General features: G+C 40.5%; 7 protein-coding genes across 7 annotated transcripts; 3 read left to right on the forward strand and 4 right to left on the reverse strand.

The window, feature by feature from the left end:
- Positions 1-104: 104 nt before the first annotated feature.
- Positions 105-2,377, reverse strand: AK88_03462 (uncharacterized protein; the record flags this gene model as incomplete). The annotated part of the gene is made up of 9 exons (XM_012481079.1): positions 105-311; positions 414-475; positions 614-713; positions 833-892; positions 1,037-1,099; positions 1,245-1,313; positions 1,451-1,557; positions 2,038-2,141; positions 2,331-2,377. The coding sequence occupies 9 exons, from the start codon at positions 2,375-2,377 to the stop codon at positions 105-107; spliced, it is 819 nt and encodes a 272-aa protein (XP_012336502.1).
- A 2,697-nt stretch (positions 2,378-5,074) lies between these two features.
- On the reverse strand, positions 5,075-5,512 carry AK88_03463 (uncharacterized protein; the record flags this gene model as incomplete). The annotated part of the gene is made up of 1 exon (XM_012481080.1): positions 5,075-5,512. The coding sequence occupies one exon, from the start codon at positions 5,510-5,512 to the stop codon at positions 5,075-5,077; it is 438 nt and encodes a 145-aa protein (XP_012336503.1).
- A 4,533-nt stretch (positions 5,513-10,045) lies between these two features.
- Positions 10,046-11,203, forward strand: AK88_03464 (uncharacterized protein; the record flags this gene model as incomplete). The annotated part of the gene is made up of 1 exon (XM_012481081.1): positions 10,046-11,203. One exon carries the CDS (start codon positions 10,046-10,048, stop codon positions 11,201-11,203), a length of 1,158 nt encoding a protein of 385 aa, XP_012336504.1.
- Positions 11,204-11,912: 709 nt separating this feature from the next.
- On the reverse strand, positions 11,913-14,206 carry AK88_03465 (tryptophan-tRNA ligase; the record flags this gene model as incomplete). The annotated part of the gene is made up of 2 exons (XM_012481082.1): positions 11,913-13,775; positions 14,093-14,206. The coding sequence occupies 2 exons, from the start codon at positions 14,204-14,206 to the stop codon at positions 11,913-11,915; spliced, it is 1,977 nt and encodes a 658-aa protein (XP_012336505.1).
- Positions 14,207-15,243: 1,037 nt separating this feature from the next.
- Positions 15,244-18,344, reverse strand: AK88_03466 (uncharacterized protein; the record flags this gene model as incomplete). Its single annotated transcript, XM_012481083.1, has 2 exons — positions 15,244-15,438; positions 15,591-18,344. The coding sequence occupies 2 exons, from the start codon at positions 18,342-18,344 to the stop codon at positions 15,244-15,246; spliced, it is 2,949 nt and encodes a 982-aa protein (XP_012336506.1).
- An 882-nt stretch (positions 18,345-19,226) lies between these two features.
- On the forward strand, positions 19,227-20,928 carry AK88_03467 (CMGC/CDK protein kinase; the record flags this gene model as incomplete). Its single annotated transcript, XM_012481084.1, has 7 exons — positions 19,227-19,287; positions 19,409-19,558; positions 19,666-19,745; positions 19,912-20,258; positions 20,443-20,476; positions 20,600-20,686; positions 20,818-20,928. The coding sequence occupies 7 exons, from the start codon at positions 19,227-19,229 to the stop codon at positions 20,926-20,928; spliced, it is 870 nt and encodes a 289-aa protein (XP_012336507.1).
- A 903-nt stretch (positions 20,929-21,831) lies between these two features.
- On the forward strand, positions 21,832-25,242 carry AK88_03468 (uncharacterized protein; the record flags this gene model as incomplete). Its single annotated transcript, XM_012481085.1, has 1 exon — positions 21,832-25,242. The coding sequence occupies one exon, from the start codon at positions 21,832-21,834 to the stop codon at positions 25,240-25,242; it is 3,411 nt and encodes a 1,136-aa protein (XP_012336508.1).
- Positions 25,243-25,794: the final 552 nt, after the last annotated feature.

The following is a 25,794-nucleotide window of genomic DNA, read 5'->3' on the forward strand; positions in this document are numbered from 1 at the left end:
TAAATGCACGCACAAATAAAGGCGTAAATGCACGCACAAATAAAGGCGTAAATGCACGCACAAATAAAGGCGTAAATGCACACATACATTACAGCTCCGCTGCGCTACACGGAACGATAGTCCTCCTCGTTCGTGACCTCGAAATCCTTCGCCGTGTCTTCCCCAATTTTGTCTTCGAAAATTTTGTCCTTGGATTTGCTCTTGTGTCTGCTTTTTCTGCTGGACTTTTTCTTCTTTCTCTTTTTCTGCTTTTCGTAATACTCGATGTAGCCCGTCTTGAGGTTCTTCAGTTTGGGGATGCTGCAGGGGTACTGTTGTGGAGGGGGGAGGCACACGATAGTAGTACATCAGAGGGGTACAAAGAAAGGTATCACATGTACCTCGCGCAAGCGTCTCTCTTTCCCCTTGCCTACCTTCGAACTCAACACATTCTGCGTGAAGAAGATGTTCTTCACAATATATTCAAGTGTGCTTTCTACAAAGGGGGAGGGAAATTTCACCACGTCTTAAAGAGGCGACAAGGCACGGTTCTTAGCAACTGTGCGAGCCATATTGATGGGACCATGTGCTCACTCGCGCGTTTTCCTCTCCTTTATGATTTTCCGCTCCTCACCACTGTCAACGTTGTAGTAGCTTAAAATGATGTCGTCGATCCTTTTCAGGGTGTTTTTTTTCTTTTCTATTTTTTGGATTAACTTTTTGGCTTCCTCGCTCTGCGGGTTATACGAAGGAAATTTACACGGGGCCGTTTATAAGGGGAAGCAAAAGGGAGAGGCAAAACGAGACGTCTAAGCAAAACACAGTGACGACGTTGAAACGAATGAAGAGTTACGTTAAGGTCCTGGTATGCCATGAGCATCATGACGTCATCGATCTCGCTAATGAGGGATGGCTGTTAGGGGGGTAGAGGAAAAAATATTACGCGCATGCTAGTGAACAAATATAAGCAGTGTAATAAACGAAGTAATGGTAACAATGAAAACGAGCAAACAAACGAACGGCATGTATGTGTAAAGCTTCACGCGGACTGCCAAACCTTTTCGTTCACGTATGGGGCCAGCTCCTTCTGCGAATATAATATGGCCTCATTGATGTTATTCTGAAAGAAGGAGCAGGGGAAAAAAAAAAAAAAATACACATGTTATGTGCACATAGAAATGGAGCTGCTTCTGTATTGTAAACATGTGCGGGGAATAAACTGAATATGCGTGATCACTAATTTTTACTGCCCCGTTTTTACTCACGTTCAAAATTAATTTTAATAGTTGCTGCTTCTTGAGAAAAAAAACCAGGTCTTTATGCTTTTTTAAAATCTGGAAATGGAGATATGTGAAAGAAGGGAACAGCATGATCAAGTGCTTGCAACGGGTAACTACACGCAAAAAGAAGCAAAAGCTGAATAAGATATAAAGCGAGAAAAAAAAAAAAAAAACAAAATATGATGGCTCACCCCCTTGTCTAAATTATTGATATGCTCTATGGCCTCCTCAATTTTGTTATTCATAATTTCATTTTGAATTAGGTAACGTATTTTTACTGTGTCTATTGGCATATCAGCTGTTAGGGGGGAGGTTGAAAAAAAAAAAAAAATCCCACATTAGTTATGCTACTCAACATATTAAACTGTCTTCTGATTACATATGGTGACACATTTCTCAGTTGTTAAAGTGGTGCCAGTTAATTCGGTTGAGAAAGCAACAAAATGTGGCGCTCATATTTTTGCGACAATTTCAAATTATCAGATCATGTGAAATTTAAAAAAAAAAAAAAAAAAAAAAATCAGTTCAAGGATGACATCCAGTATCATCATTCTACATAGTAGTACGAATTTGATTTTTATTTCTGCGCATAGAATCATCATTTTTTTTTTTTTTTTTTTTTTTTTTTTCATTCCTTCACGTTCTTTAGGAAAACTCCACACGCGTGTACTTTACAGCAGCTGGCCTGTTGCTCTGTTTGAAATCTCCCTCCTCCATGCAACTCTCCCATGACGCTCATTATACGTACGCTTTACCCGGGCCTCCTTCTGAAACTCACTCGCAACATCATACATCCTATGGACACAGAAGAAATTCATAAGAACTTCGTTCAAATCATTTTCGTGTATTTTTGTATGTTCAAACTCCTTCAGCCAGTTTTTCCTTCGTAAATTAGACAAAGACAGGGAAAAAAAAAAAAAAAAGTTGCAAATAATGTGGCGCCACCAACGTGTGTGTAGGCTCATCAACTGTGGCGAATGAACAAACCATTATGGTAAGCGAATTGGCCACATTTGCACAAGCAGCATAAGAAGCATGTGCCCACAAAACACAAATGCATAAATGTCCTACGCGTTCAGGTATATGTGACAATTGTCGTCTACGGGATCTTCAATCATTTGGAGGCAAGTGGGAAGATATGAATGCGATTTCGCAGCAGAGAGAACAACCTCCCCCTGTTTTGTAAGCTCTTATCGTTACGTCCGTATGCGTGTGCGTGAACGTGTGATTAAGAAATAGGCCCTTGGCGACAACGACCCCTCCCCCTTTCTTGTAGGAAAACAGACTGATGCGTACTTAAGCTAAGGGGTGTGCTCCCCAAGTGGACCACCGGTTTGTAACCAAAATGACAAACTTGGAAGAAAATGCAGAGTGGTGATCAGACGAATGAGCTGTGTATAACTCACAAGCCATGCAACAAAAGGAAGGGGCAAAAAAATTTATCATAGGCACATCATCAACTTGTTAGTTATATCACTTTTTGCAAATACGTTGCTCTGAGTGATACGAATTTAATGGCCCCCTTTGTGTACATATTTGAATTTCGGCTTATTGGTAAATTGAATGCACACAAAGTGGGGGGGCCACATATAAACGCGTAATACACGTGTAAATATATGCGGGGTATTTGTTCATATAACTTGGTAAAACTTCCATTCAAGGGCGCGGGAAAAAAAAAAGAAAAAAGCAGAAAATGCTCATTGCATTTTCGCGTTCCCAATAGAGGACTTGGATTATACATCGTAAAAGTTTTACCCGTATGTTAATGCAGCGTGTGGTGCAGGAGCCAGTCCGAAACGTATGCAAAAAAAAAAAAAAAAAAAAAAAAAATCCAACAGGCCAATGACCTTCCTTAGGTCATCACGACAGACTTTTCAGAAAAACGCAGCGATACGTGGCTACAGCTTGACCAAGCGCGATGAAGTGAAATTTCCTTTCAAATGAGCAGAACTACGATAGGGGTTGAGTCACTTGTAGGCGCGCCAGCTGTTAGCAAAGGTCCACAAAAGAAGAAATGTTCGAAACGAACTCCCCTCTACCGCCCCCCCCACATGTGTAGCTCCATTTTTTACGAACAAGCCTTTTGTATATATGTATAAACCTGCTTGATTAGTTTTCCTGCATGTTACACTCGGGGAAGTTTCCCGCTTCTTTCCCGTTAACCTTACGGTCAAACATTTTTTTTTTTTGTGTGTGTAAAAAGGCGAGACTTTTTTAAAAATGTGGCATAGAGGTATACGGCACAAATGGGACGAATTCATCTGTGCAATTGTAGATGGCATGTGTCCACATGAAATTTATGCGAACCTTAATAACATTCCATGTTGTTACACCACTCTTCTGCAAATTTGCTGTTTTTTTTTTTTTTTTTTTTGTTTTCCAATGTGCAGGAGTTCTGACCTTGCTTTGCAATTCATGTCGGTATGTTATTCACAGGTGGCACGTTCCGTTATTGGGTAAGAAGAAATTTCCCTCGTGAGTGTAGCCATGAGGAGTGGACGCAATGCCAATGAGCAACAAGCAGCATTACATCATGTGCGCACGTTTGAGCAAAGTTCCAGTGGGCATTTCTTCGTGTATTGTGCCCAATAACGTCATATGCACACCCCTTTTCGCGCTAAAAAACTTCAGGAGTCGATTGCAATGCCAACCCAAGACACAAACAAGTTTTATCAAATCCGGCTCCCAGGTCTAGAGGAATTCCCAAGTATTTAGAGAAGTACATTTTTTATAAGCAGGCGCCGAGAAACCCAAAATATAAATCGCAGTTTATTAGTATGTATACAGCAGGTTAGTAGGATGGGGAAAGAGTAAAGCGACCAAACAAAGCAGTGTACCTTAAGTTCCTTTTTTGTTCGTTTTTTGTGTTTTCAATTCATTTGAGAGAGTGTCACCCCTGCGTCTTTGCTCATCCATCCGTGATGAATAAATATCTTTGGAGAGATCACTTTGTGGGGAATGGCTACCTCCCCCCCTTCGTGCGTTCCATTTTTTCATGAACATATTTAATTTTTTCTTTTTTGTTACTAACCCCCCAGGTCGGAAGTATAGACAACAGATTAAGAAAACTGGTTAGGTGGAAAATCGTGGACAGGAAATGTTTCACACTTCCTCCAGAACGATTTGCTTTTTGCTCGTATATATAATATTTTTTTTTTTTTTTCATTTTATATTAATTTACGAATATTGTGTTATCAAATTTTTGGCTAGTTGGAACAATTAAAAAAAAAAAAAAAAAAAAAAGGAAAAATCTTTTATTTTTTTGTAAAACATGAATATAATCACATGGAAAAATAATAAAAAAAAAAAAAAAAGAGGGTGAAAAAAGAGAGGTGTTATGCTTTTGATTCATTTTTGTTGACAAAAAGGAGAATTCAAAAAAAAAATTGACAAATTTCTCAAAGTGACGAAAATGTTGAATATGTTGTGAACAAGGGTATGGGGAAGGGCAAGAATAAAATATGACTCTGTTCATATACACATTACACTTCTTATAGTGAAAAATGTCTCACGGGGAAGGATAACTTTAGATCTGCTTGAAGATGGCATGCCTGCACGTAGTGTTCCTGCACGCACTGGTGCAATGAATTTTATGCGTACAGAGGAGATACCATCACCGTATGAAGGCGAAATATGCTCCCAAATGGTATTTAAAAATATATTAAGATAAAAACAAAGGAAATGCCTGTTCACTTCAAACGTGTCTGATGTTGGTGTGCCACAGCGGATGGTAACACCTCCTTCCCCTTCGCGGGATACACCCCTGTATCTTCCTCTTCACAAATGTTGCTCTTCTACTGGACTAGGGACGGGAACTAAAAATTCTGTCTTTTTCTTTTTTTTTTGGAATTTTTAATATTATTGTCGTTATTTTCGTCATCATCACCATCATCATCATCATCGTTGTTGATATCCTCATCATCATTATTATCATCATTAGAGTTATCAATTATTTCATCATCGTCATCATCATCATCATCATTGTCGTCGTCGTCATCATCGCCATTTCCTCCATTGTAGTTTCCATTGTTGCGAAAATTAAAATTATTTCTGTTAATATTTCCGTCATCCGGATTTGGTAATGGTTGTGTTTCTGGTTCTAGAGTAGGCGCGGCCTCTTCCATGTAATCGAATTCTGGTTGCGGCATAGGATATGGGGTTAACTGGCACTGGCATAAGTCATGGCTTTCTTTCTTTACATATGACATGAGGTTAAAAAAGGCAAAGAAAACGATGCACTTTTTAAGACACATTTTGCAAGCTTCATAAACATATAAAAAACACACAGTGTTTTAACAAAAAAAAAATGGTTGTCCAAAAAATGGCAGGGGGATATATATATATGTATGTGTAAAAGCGTGCTGTCACAATGTTTAGAACAGCCACGACTTTTCTCCAGTTAAATGGAAAACCCTTTTTAAATGGGCGACGGGAACAGAATATATATTAACTTGTTCATAATGTGAATGTACATGTGTGAGTAATATATGCACGAGCATATCTACATGTATACATGTATATAAGTTCGTGTGTGTTTACGACAAGTCTTCAGTGAGCAATTTGTAAACGGGCAAGAAGGTGTACACATATATATGGACTTCCACATACATAAGTTCTTCCTTTCTGCAATAACTTTCAAAGCGTCAATTTGGAAGGTAATAACTCGGACGGGTGGAAAACAATTCGTAAAAAAAGGAAAAAATAAAAATAAATTCCCCTTACGATGACAATTTAATATAACCTATTGAGGGTTATTATATATATTATGTTGTACCGGAAAAGGAATTCTGGGAGGTTAACTTTTGCAAGGGAATCATAAGTTGCCGCTTCTGTGGGGAGTAGTTTGTTTTGCTTATATTTTTCCTACCACTTGGAATGGTATATAAATAAATCCACATACGTGAGTGGTACATATATAACTGGTTCGACAATTTGTCCCTCTGTCGCTTTATCGATCTACCATTTGTTAGTTTTCTTTTTTCCTGTGTAATTTCTTGTAATCCAAAAATGAACTCGCAAAAACGCTGAGAATTTTTTTTTTTTTTTTTTCAACTTTTTAGCGAATCCATTTCTGTACACAAAAATAAAAAAAAAGGAAACTTACAAAATAATGGAAGAATGCGCAAGTTGCAATAAGTGAAAAAGAAAAAATTATTTTATTATGAAAAAATGTAATAAGAAAATAAACCCATGTACGTTTTTTTTTTTTTATTTTGTAACTTTGACCTAACTTTATGAAGAAATTTTAAATGCTGCATGATTTTTCCACTCAAAAAAAAAATATGATCAATTAAGGTTATATACTCCTATTTTTTTTTTTTGTTTTTTTTTTTTCGTTCCATTTGCAGCGTTTTTTTAAGAACAAATGACGCAAACACAAAATGGATGCATAAAATAAATATTATTTATAACATGTTTACTAAGCCTAACACTAGTGCATGTGGCCTTTGTTTTAAACTAATCCATATATTATTTTCGCAAAACTAAAATACTTCAGAAGTGGCGTTTCTGAGAATATATTATTTTGTTTTGCGGCCTACGCCTTAGGGCAGCAGGGGTCGTAATGGTATTGTTGTTAATACATTTATAATATTGAGTATGGGTACAATTATATTTTGCCTGCGCAAAATAAGCAATAGCGGAGCAGAAAAGAAGCAGATGGGGTGGGAAGAAATTTGGACGACAGCAGGGGGAGAGACAAACCTACGATTGACGGCAAATGGCACTTTTAATTATCATGACAACAGTATTCGCCTTTTCCTTTGCACCAAACCACATAAAAATTCCCATTCTGCAATTTTGAAGAAAAGAAACCACAAACGAGTAGTGGTACTATAACAAAAAAAGAGTCGCAAAAGAGGGCCAATCAAATTCATTTGAAATACATCCTTGGGTCTTCCCAAAAATTGCGCAATCTCGTCGTCCACACAAATCATTGCGCGTAAAAGAAGTTGTAAAATTGTGTGTTTGTTATGTGCTTGGTTTAGTTTTGTCCCCCTTTGTGCCACCCTACAGTGAATATATGCTGTTGCCACCTTTGATGCTACATTTCGTTTGATTCACCCCCTTTTTCACAAGCGTGAATGTCATTTGTCAATAATTGCTCTCGTGATATATAGCCCACGCAAACGGCCTATATATCTAATACCGGGCAAGCCGCACAAACCACTAAAACGAGGAGGAATTTCTTATGCTGTTTCGTCCTCCTGTTGACAGATCGATGTTATTTTTTGATGAAGAAAAAAAACGCCTCTCTACGAAGGGCCCGTCTTTACATCTTTCGAGAAAGCGCCAAAATAAAAAAAAAAAAAAAAAAAAAAAAAGAACAAACCTGCGCTATTTGAAGGCAGCACATGTATTATTTTAAGCTGTCATTTTTAATGCGCCAAAAAGGAGCAACCCAATGGGATGCTTCTGACGGGTGATGACATATTCGCCCTGCACATTTTTGCCCTTTGGACAGTTCGCATCAGTGTTGCGTACACGCGGCTGCAGCTAATTACAGGGTAGACTCATTTGTGCTTTATAGCATGACGCGCATATAGCACAGTTCTCGTTTTCCTATTCCACAAAAAAAGCGAGGCGCAAAAAATGTAAGATTGTGCGGTATGCCATGTAGGCATGTACGTATCACACCGGAGGTGCCATTCATCTGGACGCTTCTACACTGCTTTTGCGTTTTTTTCCTTCCCATTTCGCGCGTCTTACTTAAGGAAAAGTCGATCTTTGATTCGTCCACTTTAGCAGCGAGCTTTAAACGGTAGTAAAAGGTGCGTGTTCGGTGTTTGCTCCCCTGTGGCGAAGCAATTTTGCGCTTAAAATTTGTGAGTGTCTTTCCCCTTTTTCGAAGGAAGGTCTACTAACTTGGGGGAGAAGAGGAAAAACTCGCCAAGCTGCTGTACATAACCACGTAGCATTGTTTATCTCTGCAAAAAGGGGTCATTTTGCCAATTCGCAAGAGGGATGTAATATTAAGTCAGCGCTTATGTTTCTTGCCCCTTGCTAGCATTCTCTTATATGCATTTTTATTCACCATTTTGAAAGTGCTCTGACATGGTAGAGATTCTGTTCCCGCGGGGTTAAGCCAATTTGGCATCCATAACGTGTGTGTTGCACGAATGACATGTAAGGTCAAGTGTTTGCCTTTACCTTTTTCCCACCGTGGTTTCCAACGCCGAGGATTTTTTTTTTTTGTATTCGCATAGGCTTGTTTTCTACGTGAACAACAACACGTTTACGCGATAACGGGCAACATGCACATGTACATTTTAATTTCATGACGCGTTTAGAAACGGGGCGAAAACCACGCACGTGCCGCAAGCAGGCAAAAGCGCACCCTCCTTTTTTTCCATCCACCCCCGCACGGCTAGCAATTTTATTTTACAAAAAAGAGAACAAAATGAAGCCAAAAAAAATTGCCTTTTTTTCTTTTTTGCGATTTTTTTTTTTTTTTTTTTTTTTTTTTTTTTGTTTACTTGCCAGACGAAAGAACGACTGACTCTCTTTCTCTCTGGTACTCATTTGTGCTTTATAGCATGACGCGCATATAGCACAGTTCTCGTTTTCCTATTCCACAAAAAAAGCGAGGCGCAAAAAATGTAAGATTGTGCGGTATGCCATGTAGGCATGTACGTATCACACCGGAGGTGCCATTCATCTGGACGCTTCTACACTGCTTTTGCGTTTTTTTCCTTCCCATTTCGCGCGTCTTACTTAAGGAAAAGTCGATCTTTGATTCGTCCACTTTAGCAGCGAGCTTTAAACGGTAGTAAAAGGTGCGTGTTCGGTGTTTGCTCCCCTGTGGCGAAGCAATTTTGCGCTTAAAATTTGTGAGTGTCTTTCCCCTTTTTCGAAGGAAGGTCTACTAACTTGGGGGAGAAGAGGAAAAACTCGCCAAGCTGCTGTACATAACCACGTAGCATTGTTTATCTCTGCAAAAAGGGGTCATTTTGCCAATTCGCAAGAGGGATGTAATATTAAGTCAGCGCTTATGTTTCTTGCCCCTTGCTAGCATTCTCTTATATGCATTTTTATTCACCATTTTGAAAGTGCTCTGACATGGTAGAGATTCTGTTCCCGCGGGGTTAAGCCAATTTGGCATCCATAACGTGTGTGTTGCACGAATGACATGTAAGGTCAAGTGTTTGCCTTTACCTTTTTCCCACCGTGGTTTCCAACGCCGAGGATTTTTTTTTTTTGTATTCGCATAGGCTTGTTTTCTACGTGAACAACAACACGTTTACGCGATAACGGGCAACATGCACATGTACATTTTAATTTCATGACGCGTTTAGAAACGGGGCGAAAACCACGCACGTGCCGCAAGCAGGCAAAAGCGCACCCTCCTTTTTTTCCATCCACCCCCGCACGGCTAGCAATTTTATTTTACAAAAAAGAGAACAAAATGAAGCCAAAAAAAATTGCCTTTTTTTCTTTTTTGCGATTTTTTTTTTTTTTTTTTTTTTTTTTTTTTTTTTTTTGTTTACTTGCCAGACGAAAGAACGACTGACTCTCTTTCTCTCTGGTAACGCGACTGTTTCATTTTTTCTTTCTTGGCCTACGTGTTTATAATACGTCCATATAATGTAGAGCTTGCCTATTCGTACATTTGATATATATGTACAAGTAATATATACGGTATGCGCAACAGTACGGTTTAAATTAATACCGCGCTTACTCTACGTGTATATATGTACCAATATAACCCGTCATATAACTTTGTGGAGGAGCGCAACGAAGCATCAACAGAGGATTAATTGAAAAAGAGGAAAAGAAAAGTACAAAAAATGGATACAGACGTAGTGGTAAACGAAAGGTTTGATTTTATAATGCTGAATATTGCAAAAGAATGTGGAGATATTAACAGTTTGATGAACCATTTTTTCTCCTTCCTGTTGCGTAAAACAGATTTTATTATAAACTCGAAGAACATAGAACAATGTGAAGATATCGTTTTGAAAACGCTGAGGAAGTACTACAAACGGAAGGAAGAATATGTGATAAAATTAAAAAAAGAGTACGAAAAAATGGATGATGAAAAAAAAAAAATATACCAAAGGGAACAAAGTAACGGTGATAGTAGGAAAGACGAAATGAATGACAAAAGGAAAAACACAAATTTGAAAATGAACAATAATGTGAAGGACGCAACGACAAAATCTTCTTTGGACAACAACATACAGGACAAGCGCGTGGTAGAAATTGACGAGGATGGAAAAATGGGAGACGAAGAGTTAGCCATTCACCAACACATTCCGAACGGAAAAGGGGACTCCAAGAAAGACGGAGGTGAAAACAGAAACCCTCCCACCATACGTGAACATTCCACCAAAGGGAAAGGGAAGAACGAACGAAAGACAAAAAAAGAAGAAGACTCGGATGAAGACAATAATGATGAACCACCCAAGGGAAATGGTGGACAAACAGAAAAATACACATGGACGCAAACTATAAACAGTCTTGATATGTATATAAATTTGGACCAAAAAGTAAAAACCAAGGACATAAAGTTGGAAATAACTTACAAAAAATTGTATGTTAATGTTAAAAATGAGGTTATAATTGATGGAGAATTTTATAAACATATAAAACCAGAGGACTCCATTTGGACCTTGGAAGATAATAGGATTATTCATGTGTGCATTGAAAAGCTAAATGGAATGGAGTGGTGGTCTACTGTTATAAAAGGCGACTCCGAAATTGACGTTAAGAAAATCATCCCAGAGAACTCCAGGATGGAGGACCTCGATGCGGAGACTCGCTCGGTGGTAGAAAAAATGCTCTACGACCAGAGACAAAAGGCTATGAATTTGCCCACGTCCGATGAACAGAAGAAATTTGAAATTTTTGAAAAATTTAAGAAAATGCATCCGGAGATGGACTTTTCCAAGGCCAACATCAACTACGGCAGTTCCAACCCGAACAGCATGTTCTTCGGCCGGTAGTCCCCCATCGCACGTGCACGTGTGCAGGTGTGCAACTGCGCAGCTGTGCTTTGTACACGTTCATATGCGTATATGCACATGTGTTTATTTCTTTCTTTTTTTTTTTCGAAGCGTGCGTATATGCTCGCTTTAATAACCCCCGCGGGACCCACTTCTCACCCCGCATCCATGCGTATGTGAAAATTCCCCCTACACAATTAACACGCCTAGGGAGACAAGCGGTGTGCAAAACAAATGTACTAACCGCCTCAAATTTAAGCAAATTTTAAAAATTGGTCAATGTGAGAAACACTCGTGTCTCCTGCGAAGAAAAGTTCTGTTGCTGCCCCGTATAATCACAGCTACGTGAGGCAAAAAAGGGAGACGACGCAACAATGGCGAAAAATAAAATGCGGCAAAATGAGGGCTGCAAAATAAGCGCGGATAAATAAGTGAAGCAAAGTAGAATAAATTAAAATAAAGTAAAAATACAATAAAGTACAATCATGGAATTGCTCCGGCGAGCATCAAAACCGATGGACAAATTCACAAACCGTTTGCAAATGCATAGCAGGAGAGAGCAGCTTCCCCTGCATGTACCACTCCAATTCTGCGTCGCATCCGCTTATTATACACGCACACTTAATGCGGGTTGGGAGGTGACGCTAAATCGCAGCAGTATGTGTGGACTATCTCGGCTATACACCTGTTAATGGGCCTCTCAACCCCGCTATGCGCCCCTGAACTTCTTCAGGCCTGGCTTGCTGGCGTCAAAAAAATAGGCGATCTCAGCCTCCGTGATGGCCTGCCTCCTCTGCTGGTGGTTCTGTATTAGGTCAGTTAAAACTTGGATGAGAATTTTCTTGAGCTCTCCACTTAGCATTTCTCCCCGCCTGTACTTTTCTCCAATTTCGTGCAGCTTCTCGTCATCTTCCATGAAGTACCTCAAATACTGGTACGAAATATCCTTCTCCAAATTGCCTCCCTTTGCTCTGTGTTCCTCAATCGTGGCTCCTCCCCCGCTAAAGGCATACTTGTTAATTTTATTTTTAATTTGTTCCGGTGTGTCGGTTAGGAATATAACGGTGTTGTTGTGCTCCTTGGCACTGTTGCCGGTTGTATTCTTTTGGGCTCCACCTTTTGGGCCCGTCGCGTCTTTCGCGTCTTTTGCCTCTTTCGCGCCCAGGTCGCTCTTTCCCTTTTCGTCCTTCTTCTTCGTGCTGCTCATCTTAGTGTTTACACCCTGAAGCCCCGGCATAAACACGGAGTGCACGACGACGGGTTTGTGTAGAGCCATTTTCACCGCGATGTCTCTGCTGAGCCTGAAGTAGGGATCCTGGTCAATACCCTGTGGAACTAAGCAAGGAATATTAGGGGGAAGGAATTGTTCAAAGCACTGCGAAAAGCAAGGAGCAATCTGAAAGGAAGGGTATGATATTTTTCCTATATTATCTGAATGATTAAAGCCAAAGACATTCATGCTCTGATTTAGGGTTGTCTTTTTATGGATCGACAAAACGGTTGGATATAAATAGCCTGCATATTCTGTGTTCTTAAAAATAAAAGTCAGCTCTGGGTTCAGACCAACTGCGATTATGTCTTTCACGTTTTCCTTCGTCAAGGTGTTAATATATTCTAAGGAGTAGTTTTGGTTAAATAAAAATTTCTCATCATCAGACATTTGAATAACCAATGGCACGTTAAAAGCATCTTGCAAATATTTACAAAAATAAAATGGAATCAAATGACCTAGATGCATGGAGAGGGAAGATGGTCCTCTTCCAGTATATATATAAAAACATTTATGTTGTTCATAATAATTCAATAAGAAATCCAAATCCCTGTGACTGAAAAATATTTCTCGTCGGATAAAATGGTGAGCTCTTTTATTCGTTAGCTGTTCTATCCTCTTAATATGATTCTCAGTTATTTTTGAACACCCAAATTCTTTTATCAACTTATTATAATTAATTCCTTCTTCCGTTATGTTTACATCCCATGGGGTCACTTCCTTTGACCTTTCATAATTCACATTTTCAACCCCAGATGGGGGGAGCACTTTATTCTTTTGCAAAATATCTTCTACGTGGGCGTACACAAAATCTTCATTAGTGGGGGCCTCTCCTCTAACAAGACTCTCATCCTCTGATGTGTACACCTTAACAATTGGAGCTAATAAAAAATTGGTCAAACTTTTTTCGCTTTTGTACATATTACTTAATTCTTCAAATGTGTACTTCGGGTTCACTGCAAAATGAACTTCCAACGATTCTTTCGTTGTCAAATATTTAAATTCGTTTATCTGGATGTCCTTTATCAGGCCTGTGTTTTGCAGAACCCTATTTCTGTTGCAGTTGATGTTCCATTCTTCCAGTGCTATGAGGTTCACCTCGCTGATGTCTTTTGAAAGCCCAAAATTATCGTATATGCAGTCTCCGTAAATTTTTTCTGCAAGGGCCCTTTTCATTTGGTAGTTGTAAAAGGGGACCTCCTCTTGGATTTTGTTTCGAATCAGCTTCTTTATGTCATCGTACTGGCTGATCGTCGGCTCCATCAAGATGGACCTCACGCTCAGGACACCATTGTTGTTCGGCTGCGCGGGGGATGGGATGGAAGCGCAGCGGAGCGGAGTGAGCTCCGTTAGTTCAGGTCAGGCGATGTTCGAAAGAAGTGGTTACGCAGAATTAGCGACGCAGAGTAGGCGCCATGAAGAACACCAATCTGGTCAGAACATCTGCGCTGGCCAAGCAGCACAACTGCGAACACACACCGCAGGAGATGCATTCCTATTTGGAACTAGTCTACCACCCATGTGGCCACACGATCTCATAAACAAGAACAAATATACATCGTGTGAGGAGTGCTGTGCTCCTCCTCACGCTGTCGTTCTCTCCGGTTCCATCTTAGTACCTTTCTTTTTACGCTTTCCGTCGTCCTGCTGGTGGGTATCTGGAGGATGACGCACAGGGCCCCTTTGATTATGCTCAGGGCCGAATCCAAATACACCGTTTTTAGCTTATCCATTTGGGGGTTCTTCAGCTTCTTTCATACAGTGTCAATTAGGGGGGTGGGGCTCTTCCTCTATATGTTAAGCTGTGCTTGGTTGCTTGGTAATTTTTTTTTTATCTTCTTGGATCAAATGCGGGAAATAAAAGGAAATTCAATTCGAGCTCACTTTCATATTTTTTGTTTTTTTGTGAAAAAAAGTGGCAAAGGAAACGCGCCACTGCTTCCCTTGCGTCCGCGTTTTCGCTGGTTATTTTTGTTTTTTTTATTTTCCCCTACATTAGTTCTTTTTTATTCTTAATATTTCGAATTAAAATTTTCGTTTTTCATTTTTCACCCTCGCTTTGCCAAAAAAGCTTTCAACTCGACCTGCGCGCGCAGAAGTGGGTGGCACAATTGATACTTGTATTTGGTCTGCCCAGGTCTGGTGCGCATCTCGTTATGATCGGATAAAAAATGCGGTTAGGGCGGTGCAACAGGGCCAATGGGGCACTTGCAACTATATGATCATGCGGCAGAAGCACATATTCTACTGAAACGGACAGATGCTACTCCCCGTCGCGTGCCCCTTTCTCTCCTGTATTACTTTTTCTAGTCACCACATGGTTCTTGTCCCACCGCTCAGCTACATTTCACACGGAAGGAGCAGCAAAACCGCATCGGTTCCTTTTTGACCGAGCGAACTGTACCTCTTCCACATTATGGACATGTGTTCATTCATTAACACACTCATTTTTGTTTTTTTTGTGCTGAGGACGTTTGGGCGAAAATACGCCACGTCGCAAAAAAAGCATTGCGCGTGTGCTTTATTCTCCTCCAAAAGGTGAACAAAATTAAGAAGCCACTTTGGCACATATATAACAGGATGAACAATCTTTAATTTCATAGTCCTGTCCTTTTAACAAAAACAAAAATAATAATAATAATAAAATAAATTTTACAAAAATCCATTTCATAAAACAAAATGGCACATACATTTCTGTGAGCGAGTTGAATTATGTGCAACTTTCACATTTTCACGATAAAAAAAAAGGGGATAATTTTTTTTGTATTATTTATGTTAATTTTTTTTCGCCCATTTGGAGGGCCTCTAAAAAGGAGTTGTATTCTTCGTTCTTGTTTTCACCCGAGTAATGCTTCAAAAAATCATCAAGTGGGAGATGTTCCGGATTGTCCGTGTAGTACTGAACCTTCTCCAGGTCATCTTCCACCAGCGCAATGATGTTTCTTAGGCTGGAGTCGACCGAGCCCTGCGGAGTAGCAAAAAAGGATAAAATAAATGTAATAAGGCACACGTGCATGGGAACATGTATTCAAGTGCGTGTTGTCGTGGTAACATTATCTACGTATATGCACAACCGCATGGCCACGCGAAAAGACGCAATTGTGTAAGGACACTCACCCCGCGCATAAAGTTCACAATTTCGGCGCCCTTCTTCCGATTCATCAAATCCCGCTTGAAGGTCCGCTCCCACACATATTTAGACAAAACGGAGCAGTACAGGTAACAGAAATAATTGGCAGGATAATGAACGAGGTGTGTCGTTTTGGAAAAATGAATTTGAGGAAATAACTCGAGTATAAATATATCCTTGTAGTACACCCCAGAGAAGTACTCATTTATTTTCTTTTCAATTAATTCATTTCGCTCAGTAATGCAACTGGACTTGCTCGATAAACAATAAAAAATCTGATCAATTATAGATTGAATAGTCACCTGCATGATGGAATAATAACAAAGAATATTTTTGTTCTCCAAATATTTTTTTACTATCTTCTCCGTCTTTTCAAGGCTCTCCTTGTTATCTTCTTTATTCCCTCCGTACAGTCGTAGCAACGCCTCGTAACTGTTTAAATACTCCTCAAAAAAATGAGACGAAAACTCAGAGAAATCAACGCCACCCCTATTTCCAGAAAGATGTTGTAGGTATGTGGAGCTAAGTATGCAGTGGAGGGTGTGCCCAAATTCGTGCAAAAACATATTGACCTTGTCGACGGACATTTTTATTCTTCCAAGTTTTATGCCCATTTGATTATATATGAAGAGGTTATCCTGGGGGATGTTACTTGTGGAGGTTTCTCCATCATCGGCGCTCAATTTTGTACTAAAGTTACACACAAGGAAGGTCGACGTGGTCTGTCGGTAGGTTCGTTCGTGATGTTGCCTCCCACCTGATGCGCGGTTGGGCGTGTCACTCCCCATGCCGCCCCGTACGATGCCCGAGTAGAAGAAGGGAAACTCTCGCGCGCTGTCCTCAAACCACTGGTGCGTCAAGCAGGCGTTCATATTCTTGGAGCACCGAACGGTGTACTGAGCAATGGAATGGTTCTTGTTTTCCCGCTCGAAAAGGTCCATATATAAATACCCATACGTGTAGCTCCCATCCCTTATCTCAAATTTTAATATGCTCTCGTCCCACAGTTCATTCGGCAACGGCGCAACGTTGACCATCTCCAAGGAGTAGGAATCCTTCAAGAGGTTCACGACAAAGCGAATAACCTGATATAGAGTCAATCGGTTTTTCATTTCCGCCTCGATCTGTTTAAGTTTCTCCTTCCGTATTTGGTTCATGTAGTAGAACACATTTTCCGGGGTTAGCTTGCTGCGCCTCTCTCCTCCATCCGTGTTGCTTGTATCGTGATCAGCTGACTTGAACCACTGTGTGGGGGGTTCTAACTTATTTTCTGAGATATTATCTTGGGTACGCTCAACCGCACCGCACACTGCACCACAATTGGAAAGCCTCGCCTTGGTCTTCTCCCCTCTAGATGAAACCGCGTCGATGTACCTTTCCACAAACCGCAGCTCTTCAAAAAAGTGGGGCAAAACAGTATTAAAAACACTTCTCAAAAAATAGTGCACCTTGTCGGGGCTATTTAGGATGCAATTTTTAAGAGAGTATTCACTGAAGTTTTTAAAATTTCGACACTGCGTTAGCATATTTCTATAGTACTGCAAGACTAGTATGTTTTTTAGGAATATCTGGTTTGGCTTCTTCAATAGTGCGTGGGCGCTTTTTGCTACTTCTTCATCATTGACATTTTCAAGCACCGTCATGATGAAGGAGCTGTCCTGGAGGAGAAATACCCACTCTTCTGAGTCGAGCCCTTCACGTTTGTTATTCTGTTTTAATTTTCCATTTTGAATAAAAGGTTTTATTTTTTCCTGGTACCTATCTATGACCTGCTCATTGATAAAAGGCAGGAGTCTCCTCTTTTGTATGAACACACCATCATATTCATTTGCGACGTTGGATGTAGCATGAAAGGAAATATATTTTTCTTGTGCCTGTAGTTCCAAATATTCTTGTCTTTGTTTCTTATCCTTTATGTGGACCCCTTGGTTTTCCATGGACACGATCATGTTGAGCAGAACTTCTGCATGCTCCCGATCTAACCTATGTGCATGCTCATGATATTTTGTTTTTAAAAAATGGTAAATTTTTTCATCTATGTTAATTAGGTCGATGTAGGAGGTTAATTTCTCCAACGCCTCATGTGCTCTGGCCATTACCCCTTGGCTTGTGTGTAAATTTCTCAGCAGTTCCAGTGCATCTCCTAATTTGCATAAATTATTTGAAACTGTATCTACCATGTTAATAATTTTGAAAATATTTTCCTCTTTGTACATTTTTTTTAGTATACTATCGCATGTACTTATGCAGACGAGACTCGCTTGTGTGATATTTTCACCGCTGCTTTTTAATCCAATCAGTTCTAGCAGGTGTCCCTCTCCTTTTCCTTCCATTTTCTCTCTGGTTAACTCTGCAAGAATTTTATCAATTCTTTCTACGTCGCCTTCGCTAAGCGTGTCTACATTTTGAAGATGCTCCTTATTCATTTGGCCTAACGATTGACCAGCGCAGTTCTCCTTCCTCACCTCCACCTCTTCCGAACAGGTTATCCCTCCTCCATTTCTTCCTTCTTTCATGAACTTTTTTAAATTCAGTTTTGCCAGCAAATTTGTCGTTTCTCCTATTTTGTCGCTCTCATTTTTGAAGAAGAAGAAGAAGAAATGCCTCCGGGATGTACCCCCGGGGAATGTTCTCAAAAATGTACCATTAGGTTTTCTAGAAATAGTGCACCATTTTATACCTTCAAATGTCGCCCCACTGCACACCGCCTCGACCAGTTGACACGATCTCCGGTTCATCATTTAGCCTCGGGGGGTCTGGCGGCCTCACGTGCAGTTCGCTTCTGCGTATTGGTGACTATCATTCCTTTGCTAAATATGCCCCGACTAGGAAAGGCATCTACTTGTAAATAATGAAAAAAAAAAAAAATGATTTGGTTTCACTATGTGAAGACTCGTGGACCAGTCGTTATGTCGTCTGTGTGTGTCACCCTCAGCATGATTCTTCCTCAAGCCCAACAAGAAAAAAAAAAAGTGACTCAAGTTGAAATTAAGAACAAATCAGTTGAGAGTAAGACCATCTTCGTAGCGTAGAGACTTATACGGGAGCTAACCTCTTTTCTGGAAAAAAAATTAACTCCCCCTTTTAGGGTTACTTATATCCACTGTATCCTCTACACAGAACGGTTAGAAGAACATCCCCCAAATTTTATGTTTCCTTTCTTTCCCCTTCCACCTGCATACATTTTCTGCAGAACTTGGTGATGAACATTTCTCACAACTGTGTTCATTTGGTCAGGAGGAACATACCAGTGCGGGGATGGGCCAACTTTTCAGCCTACCACGCCTACGAAGGAGCAAAAAAAAAAAAAAAAAAAACGGTAATATCGTCGCGACAGCTTGGAAAAAATTAGAAGAAACGACGGAGCGTAAAAAAATAGTGCACAAAGGTTGCTATCCTCATGTTGGGTCCTTTTTAAACTTTTGCTTTTTTCCCCTCCACGGTATATAATAATGAGAAGCAGGGCACAAAAAAAAAAAAAAAGGCACTTCAAGGAATAATCTGCGCCGAGTTCGAGGATCTTCAAAATGAAGATGCCCCAATATGGTTATTACATCTAACGTAGAAGAGGCATTCTTGAAATTTTTCTCACAGGGGAAGTTGCTTTGTTTTAGCTCGCCAAAATGATCCCCAGAGACATTTCCAACTTTGAGTTTTTGTGTGTAATAGGAAAGGGCACCTATGGTAAGATTTTTTCTTGGCTGTTGGTCTTCTCCACCGCGAGCTCCTTCATGTGTGTCGTTTGAATGCATTAATACGTGAAGAGCTAAACACCATACTCCCCTACGCCACACCACACCCCCAGGCATCGTTTACAAGGCGCTCGACAAGGACGAGAACCAACTTGTGGCCATAAAAAAAATAATTAATTTGTGCGATGACAACTATGGCATAAGCAAAAGCATCCTACGCGAGTTAACCATCCTGCAGAAAATTCGGCACAAAAATATTATAAGTAGGTTTCTCCAACACACCTCGTCCTTTCTCCACGAACGACACCCTTGCTCTACTCTTATACAGTGTGCATTCCATTCACCATCCACCATCACCACCATGCGCTAGACCTGAAGTACGTTTTTTATGGAAGAGATATAGAGGAAAAACTGAAAGGAGAAAATTTAGAGAATTCCTGTTTATACCTGGTAAGACGGCAATCACGCACACCCCCTCCAAAAAAAAAAAAAAAAAAAAAAAAAAGGCCGATGAGAAAAAGAGGCGCATATGTACATATGTGCATATATATATAGTTATATAGGCACGATTGCCCACAGACTGACCGCCACCTGTCCCCCTTTCGAACCTAAAAAGGCCTTCGAGTATTGCGACATTGACCTGCTGAATTTGATGAACAAGTATAACATGAACATCCGGGAAGCAAAGTACGTAATTTTTGAGCTTCTTCTGGCAACCTCCTATTTGCATGAAAATAATTACCTACACAGGGACATAAAACCGGAAAACATATTTATAAATTCCTGTGGGGAAATTAAGTTGGGGGACTTGGGACTGTCTGTTGAAAGAACTGACAATATGACTCCCACTGTAGTGACCCGCTGGTACAGATCGCCGGAAATTTTACTTCAGTCGAAAAATTACGACCACAAGGTGGACGTATGGAGCTTGGGTTGTCTTTTCGTGGAGTTGATAACGGGCAGGTAATGCGGTTGCGTCTTTGTCCAACAAGACGGGGGTTACCCTTTTTCTCTTTTTTACACAAGTACATGTCCATGTTGGAGTGAATCCCACCTGCATGTTAAACATAAAATGTTCGTGTAACTGTGCCTTAACCTTTTTTGCAAAAAAAAAAAAAAAAATTCCTCTTGTGTAAACATCCCAAAGGCCACTATTCCCCGGGAAGAATGACGAATCACAGGTAGGAACCCCCATACACCAAAAAAAAAAAAAAAAAAAAAAAAACAGTAACCCCCCATGTAGAATATTCCTATAAAAGCACTTTATCCGATTGAGCTGCATATTCTCATATGTTAACTTACAGCTGGATCTGATTTATTTGGTTCTTGGCGATAAGAGCAAATTGTCCGTTGGGGACGAAGATCGACACAGGATGTTTCCCTACTTTGAGGTGCGCGCAGGTGTAGCTGTTGTGGGGAGGGCAAAAAAGTTGGTTTAGATCACCAACTGCATCACGCAAGTGCGTCACACAAATGCATCACACAACCGCGCCACCCCCCGTGCACGTTTCCCCTTTCGCAGACGAATGAACTAAAGAACATAATTCGAGACAAACCCACCGCCGATTTGATTTCCAAAATGCTGATTTACGACCCGGTCTACCGCATATCTTCAAAAGAAGGTTCGAAATGAAAATAGGGAGCTGAAAAAAAAAAAAAAAATCGCACACCAAATGTGTATAATTGTGTATTGTGCCTTTGGTTGCCTGGCCCCTCACAAGTGATTTGTTTTTCTCTGCACATGTGTCACTTTTGGCTGAGCGTTCCTCAAAAGAATTTTCCTTCCAGCAGGAACCCTTTTTATGGGGCCCATCTACACATTGCTTTATTTTTCATTTTATACTTTTTATTTTGATGTGTGGTCCCCGCTACTGCACTACGTAATGTGTCACCCATGCCCCGTGTGACTCTCCCAACCCCATCATCACCGCCGCACCTCCCCCCTCCCCTTCTGCGAGATAGCCCTAAAGCACCCCTGCTTTAACGACATTGCACAGATAAATCCTTCGAGTATTCTTTAAGTAGGTATAGAAGAGGTATGACGGACGACCTAACGTATGTGTCATCTGGAAGGATCGCTTCCTGGAAAATGTGCTGTGCGGAAACATGTGCAAGCAGTCGTATGCACCCCCATGCGGTGTTGTTTTGCGAGGACCCTTTAAAGAGGCATCGTTGTCGCGAAGTGCAACGCTTTGTTGTGTGCGCCACGGCGTGAAGGAATATATGACCGCGCTCGTTCGTTATTTCACTCCGTTTGTTCTTCAATTTGTTAATATTTTGAAATTTTTTTTTTTTTTTTGTTTTTTTCGTGGGCTCCTTTTTTTTTTAAAGAGGTGAACGGAACTGAACTCTACCGCTGCGCCGTTCCCCAACGTGGCTGTTCCCTGACACTTCATCGCTTCAAGAGCCATGAAGAAACTCTCCCCGTTAAAAAAACTCCTCTCCACAATTACTCTCCCCTGTTGAAGCGCAAACATCGGTTTGACGCAGTTCCGCCCGCCCCCACCTATGATGTGACACCGTGACCTCTATCACCATGATAATAGGAACGTCCTTTCTCCTGTGCTTGTTCACACTGATCATCACCTCCATGCACATCACTTTAAAAGCCACCAGCGGTAAATGTGAAGTAAGTAGAAACGTCAAGTACCTGAAACAGTTAAACAGGATTACCACGAAAAGGTATTATTTGTGTAAAATTTTTAAGGACAGCTTCCCCTGCTTTTTTGGCATCTCTGGAGGGTATGACCCAAATGATAGTAGTGGCAGGCTGCTCAAGCGTAATGCTATACAATGGGATCAGTTAAAAATAAAAAATGAAATCTGCCCAAAGGGAAGGCCTTGCGATGAGGTGCAAGTAGAAAGGGTAGGACAAGAAAGGAACCCTCCCAATGATGACCAACGTGTAGGTAGCCATAAGGGAGATACAAAATGGATCATACAGGATGGAAACCGCTACACGGATAATGCAAATAAAAAGGCATGTGACGGAATGAGTGGTAGCAGGACACACTCACCCACTCGTAAAGCACCAAATATGTTATTCATCAATTACACCGGTTTGAAGCAATTGAACAAGTATGGCCTGAGAAGGGGGGGTGGTTTTATTAATGGGAAGCGGACCCTTTTACAATCCTGTGAAGGTAACCCACCGCAGGAGTTCTCCACCAATGCTACTCTAGCAAGGAAGCTGTACAACGTCAAGAACGATGACACCCAAATGTGGAGAGAGCCACAAAACCTCACAGGTGCAAATGAAAAGAACAATGGTGAGAAGGACCCCCCCAATTTGAATGCCCTCTTTGATCAAATAAACACCTACATAGATGTGAAAAGATACAAAGATACATACGGCGAGGAAATTTATAACCAAATAATAAAATTATATGTACATAGGGATGTCCCCGAGAATTACGAACAGTTGTTCTTCACTGAACCGACAGAGAAGAGCGTCGCATTGGACGTGGACAAATATGATGAAGACCAATTTCAGAAACTAATGCAGGAGGAGTTCCAAAGAAATGGAGTCCTCATAAAAAATATTAATAAGGATTACTACACAAGGAACAACATAAAGAAAGTTCTTAATGTCTTAAATTATTTACCTCTACTAAAATTAATAAACAATCCGATCGATTTAAAAAAATTGAAAAAGGAATACCTACCTCTACTGGCACACGAATTAAAAATGTTTCTTTTCTTCATGGTTAATATAACTGGTGGTCATTTTTCCGCTGGGCTGAGCTTGCTAGAAGTGCAGCTATTGTTATTGTACCTGTTTGATCAGCCTCATGATGACGTGATCTATGACATTGGTCATCAGACATACGTGCACAAAATACTCACAGGACGGAAGTTCCTCTTTTTATCACTAAGACAGAAGAAAGGATTATGTGGCTTTTTAAACACTTTTGAAAGTACCTACGACAAATTTGGGGCTGGTCATAGCTCCACTGCACTCAGTGCCATCCAGGGGTTTTATGAAGCCGATTGGCAGGTATGTGAACAGAGAAGGAATTCTCAATCGGAAGAGAAACAAACACACCCCATGGAAGAGGCAAAAAATATTTCTTTTATCCAACCTGGTGAAGGGAGCACAATACGTACAGGGGAGAATTATCATACGAGTCATGCCAAGGGAGGAACCACACAAGAAGAGAGTGCCTACCTGGGGCGAAATAATTTAGCGGACCATTTGAACAAAGTACATATTGCTATTATTGGGGACGGCGGTCTAACAGGTGGTATGGCACTGGAAGCGCTAAATTACATTTCCTTCTTAAACTCCAAAGTGCTAATTATTTATAATGATAATGGACAGGTGTCTCTCCCGACTAATGCACCCAGCATCTCGGGGCACCGGCCCATCGGCTCCATCTCTGACCACCTCCGCAGCTTTATCACAAGCAAAAGTGGAAAAGGAGAAAATGTACCTTCCAGTGGTAGGGAAAAGAATAACATTTTTGAAAATTTGAATTACGATTATGTGCAAGTACAAAACGGAAATAACACAGAAGCCCTTTTCAACGCGTTGTCTTCCTTTAAGAAGGGGAATATGAGTAGAGCCACTGTATTACATGTATGTACCAACAAGACCAGTGAGTTTATAAACACGAGGGCACCTATAACTGTGATGCACTCAGTTAAGAAGAACGAAATTTTTCCCTTCAATGTGGATACACTGAGTTCTGATGTGCCAGCAGTTAAGTCTCAAGGACACAGCACCATCCACAACCAGCATGATGGAGCGCAGAATGATGCAGCGCAGAATGATGCAGCGCAGAAGGACAAATGCAACTCCGGGGCAGGACAACAGGAAGGGATGTTCTCCAAGAAAAAAACCTTCACAGATGTGTACACAGAAGAAATGCTCACATATTTGGAGCGAGATAAAAATATTATTTTCATTTCCCCAGCCATGCTAGGGGGATCCGGATTAGTAAAGATCAGCGACAAGTACCCCAATAATGTGTACGACGTGGGAATCGCAGAGCAGCACGCCGTAACCTTCGCAGCAGCTATGGCCATGAATAAGTCCTTAAAAGTTCACCTATGCATTTATTCTACATTTATGCAAAGAGCATATGATCAAATAATACATGACTTGAACTTACAGAAGGTCCCCTTAAAAGTTATCATCGGTAGGAGTGGCTTAGTCGGGGAAGATGGAGCTACTCACCAAGGACTCTATGACCTTACTATTTTGGGTGCCTTGAACAATGCATGCATTATATCACCTAGCAACCAAGTGGATTTGAAACAAGCACTCAAATTTTGCTACCACGATGTGAACCGATCTATATTTGTTCGCCTGCCAAGGATTAACATCTTCACCGCGGAGTACTTGCAGAAGTATTTCCGCATCGGGGTGCAGCCCCAGGAAGGTGCAAATGTAGGAAGAGATAGTCAAGTGGGTCGCGAAGGAACAAACACAGGGGAAGATCCGAACAAGGACGATATGCAAACATTTTTTGGAAAAGCCCGAGTTATTAAAATGAGCTCAGAGGAAAAAAAACCAAACGAAGAGGGGAAAAAAAAAGTGGTCATATATAACATGGGCAGTATGCTATTTAATGTACTGAACGCGATTGAAGAAATGGAAAAGGACGTTTTTTTTTCTAACAAATTTTCCTTCTCAATTATTGATATGATTTTCCTAAACCCAATGGATAAAAAAATAATAGATTACGTCATTGAGGAGAATAAGCATGATGTACACATTACGTACGAGGACAACACAGTAGGTGGATTCGCAACCCACTTCAATAATTACCTAATAGAAAAAAATTACATTGCTAGACACAAGTTGTCTGTTCATAATATTTACCTACCGACTGATCCCATTGAACACGCTACGTATATGGAGCAACATGTAGATGTAAAAATGGATTCATGTAACTTACAGAACAGAATAAAGAGTTTCTTACAAGCACAGCTGTCCAATTGAGTTTTGCCTCCATTAAATGTCATTGCTTTTTAAAGGTTAACTCTGATCACAACACTCTTCATGGCTGTGAAGTGGGTAGGGCATCTCTGATGTAGTATGGGGTAGCGTATGGTAAAGAGAGTCTTGGCCTCCATGCCCGGCTTACCCCCTACCACAAAGTGGGGACAGGTTATCTCAATTTTTGAAAATGTACTGAATACGGCTACCCCCCGTTAATGGGTCATAGGTTTTGCAAAGCAGGGGAGCGGTCTTCACCACAAACGCATTTTGCATGTCGAAATGTGATTATGGAATTTTTTTTCAGAGACTTTCCACGTCCCTGCTGCGCTGGGTTGTAACACTTGTTCGTTGCGGAGTTGTAAGTACACAGGATGAAGGACCCTTGTGGGGAACTATCTCAAAAGCGGATTTTTTTTGGCGTATGGGGTTTCCCATTCAGGTTTTGAAGGGGATATGCGCTACATATTGGCACCTTGCTATGCCTCTATGTATATTATATATGTATGCATGTATATATTTATGTATTTTTTTTTTTTTTTTTTTTTTTTTTTT

This window comes from Plasmodium fragile, assembly GCF_000956335.1.
Source record: "Plasmodium fragile strain nilgiri unplaced genomic scaffold supercont1.40, whole genome shotgun sequence".
In the NCBI taxonomy this organism is placed as follows: Eukaryota; Apicomplexa; class Aconoidasida; order Haemosporida; family Plasmodiidae; genus Plasmodium; species Plasmodium fragile.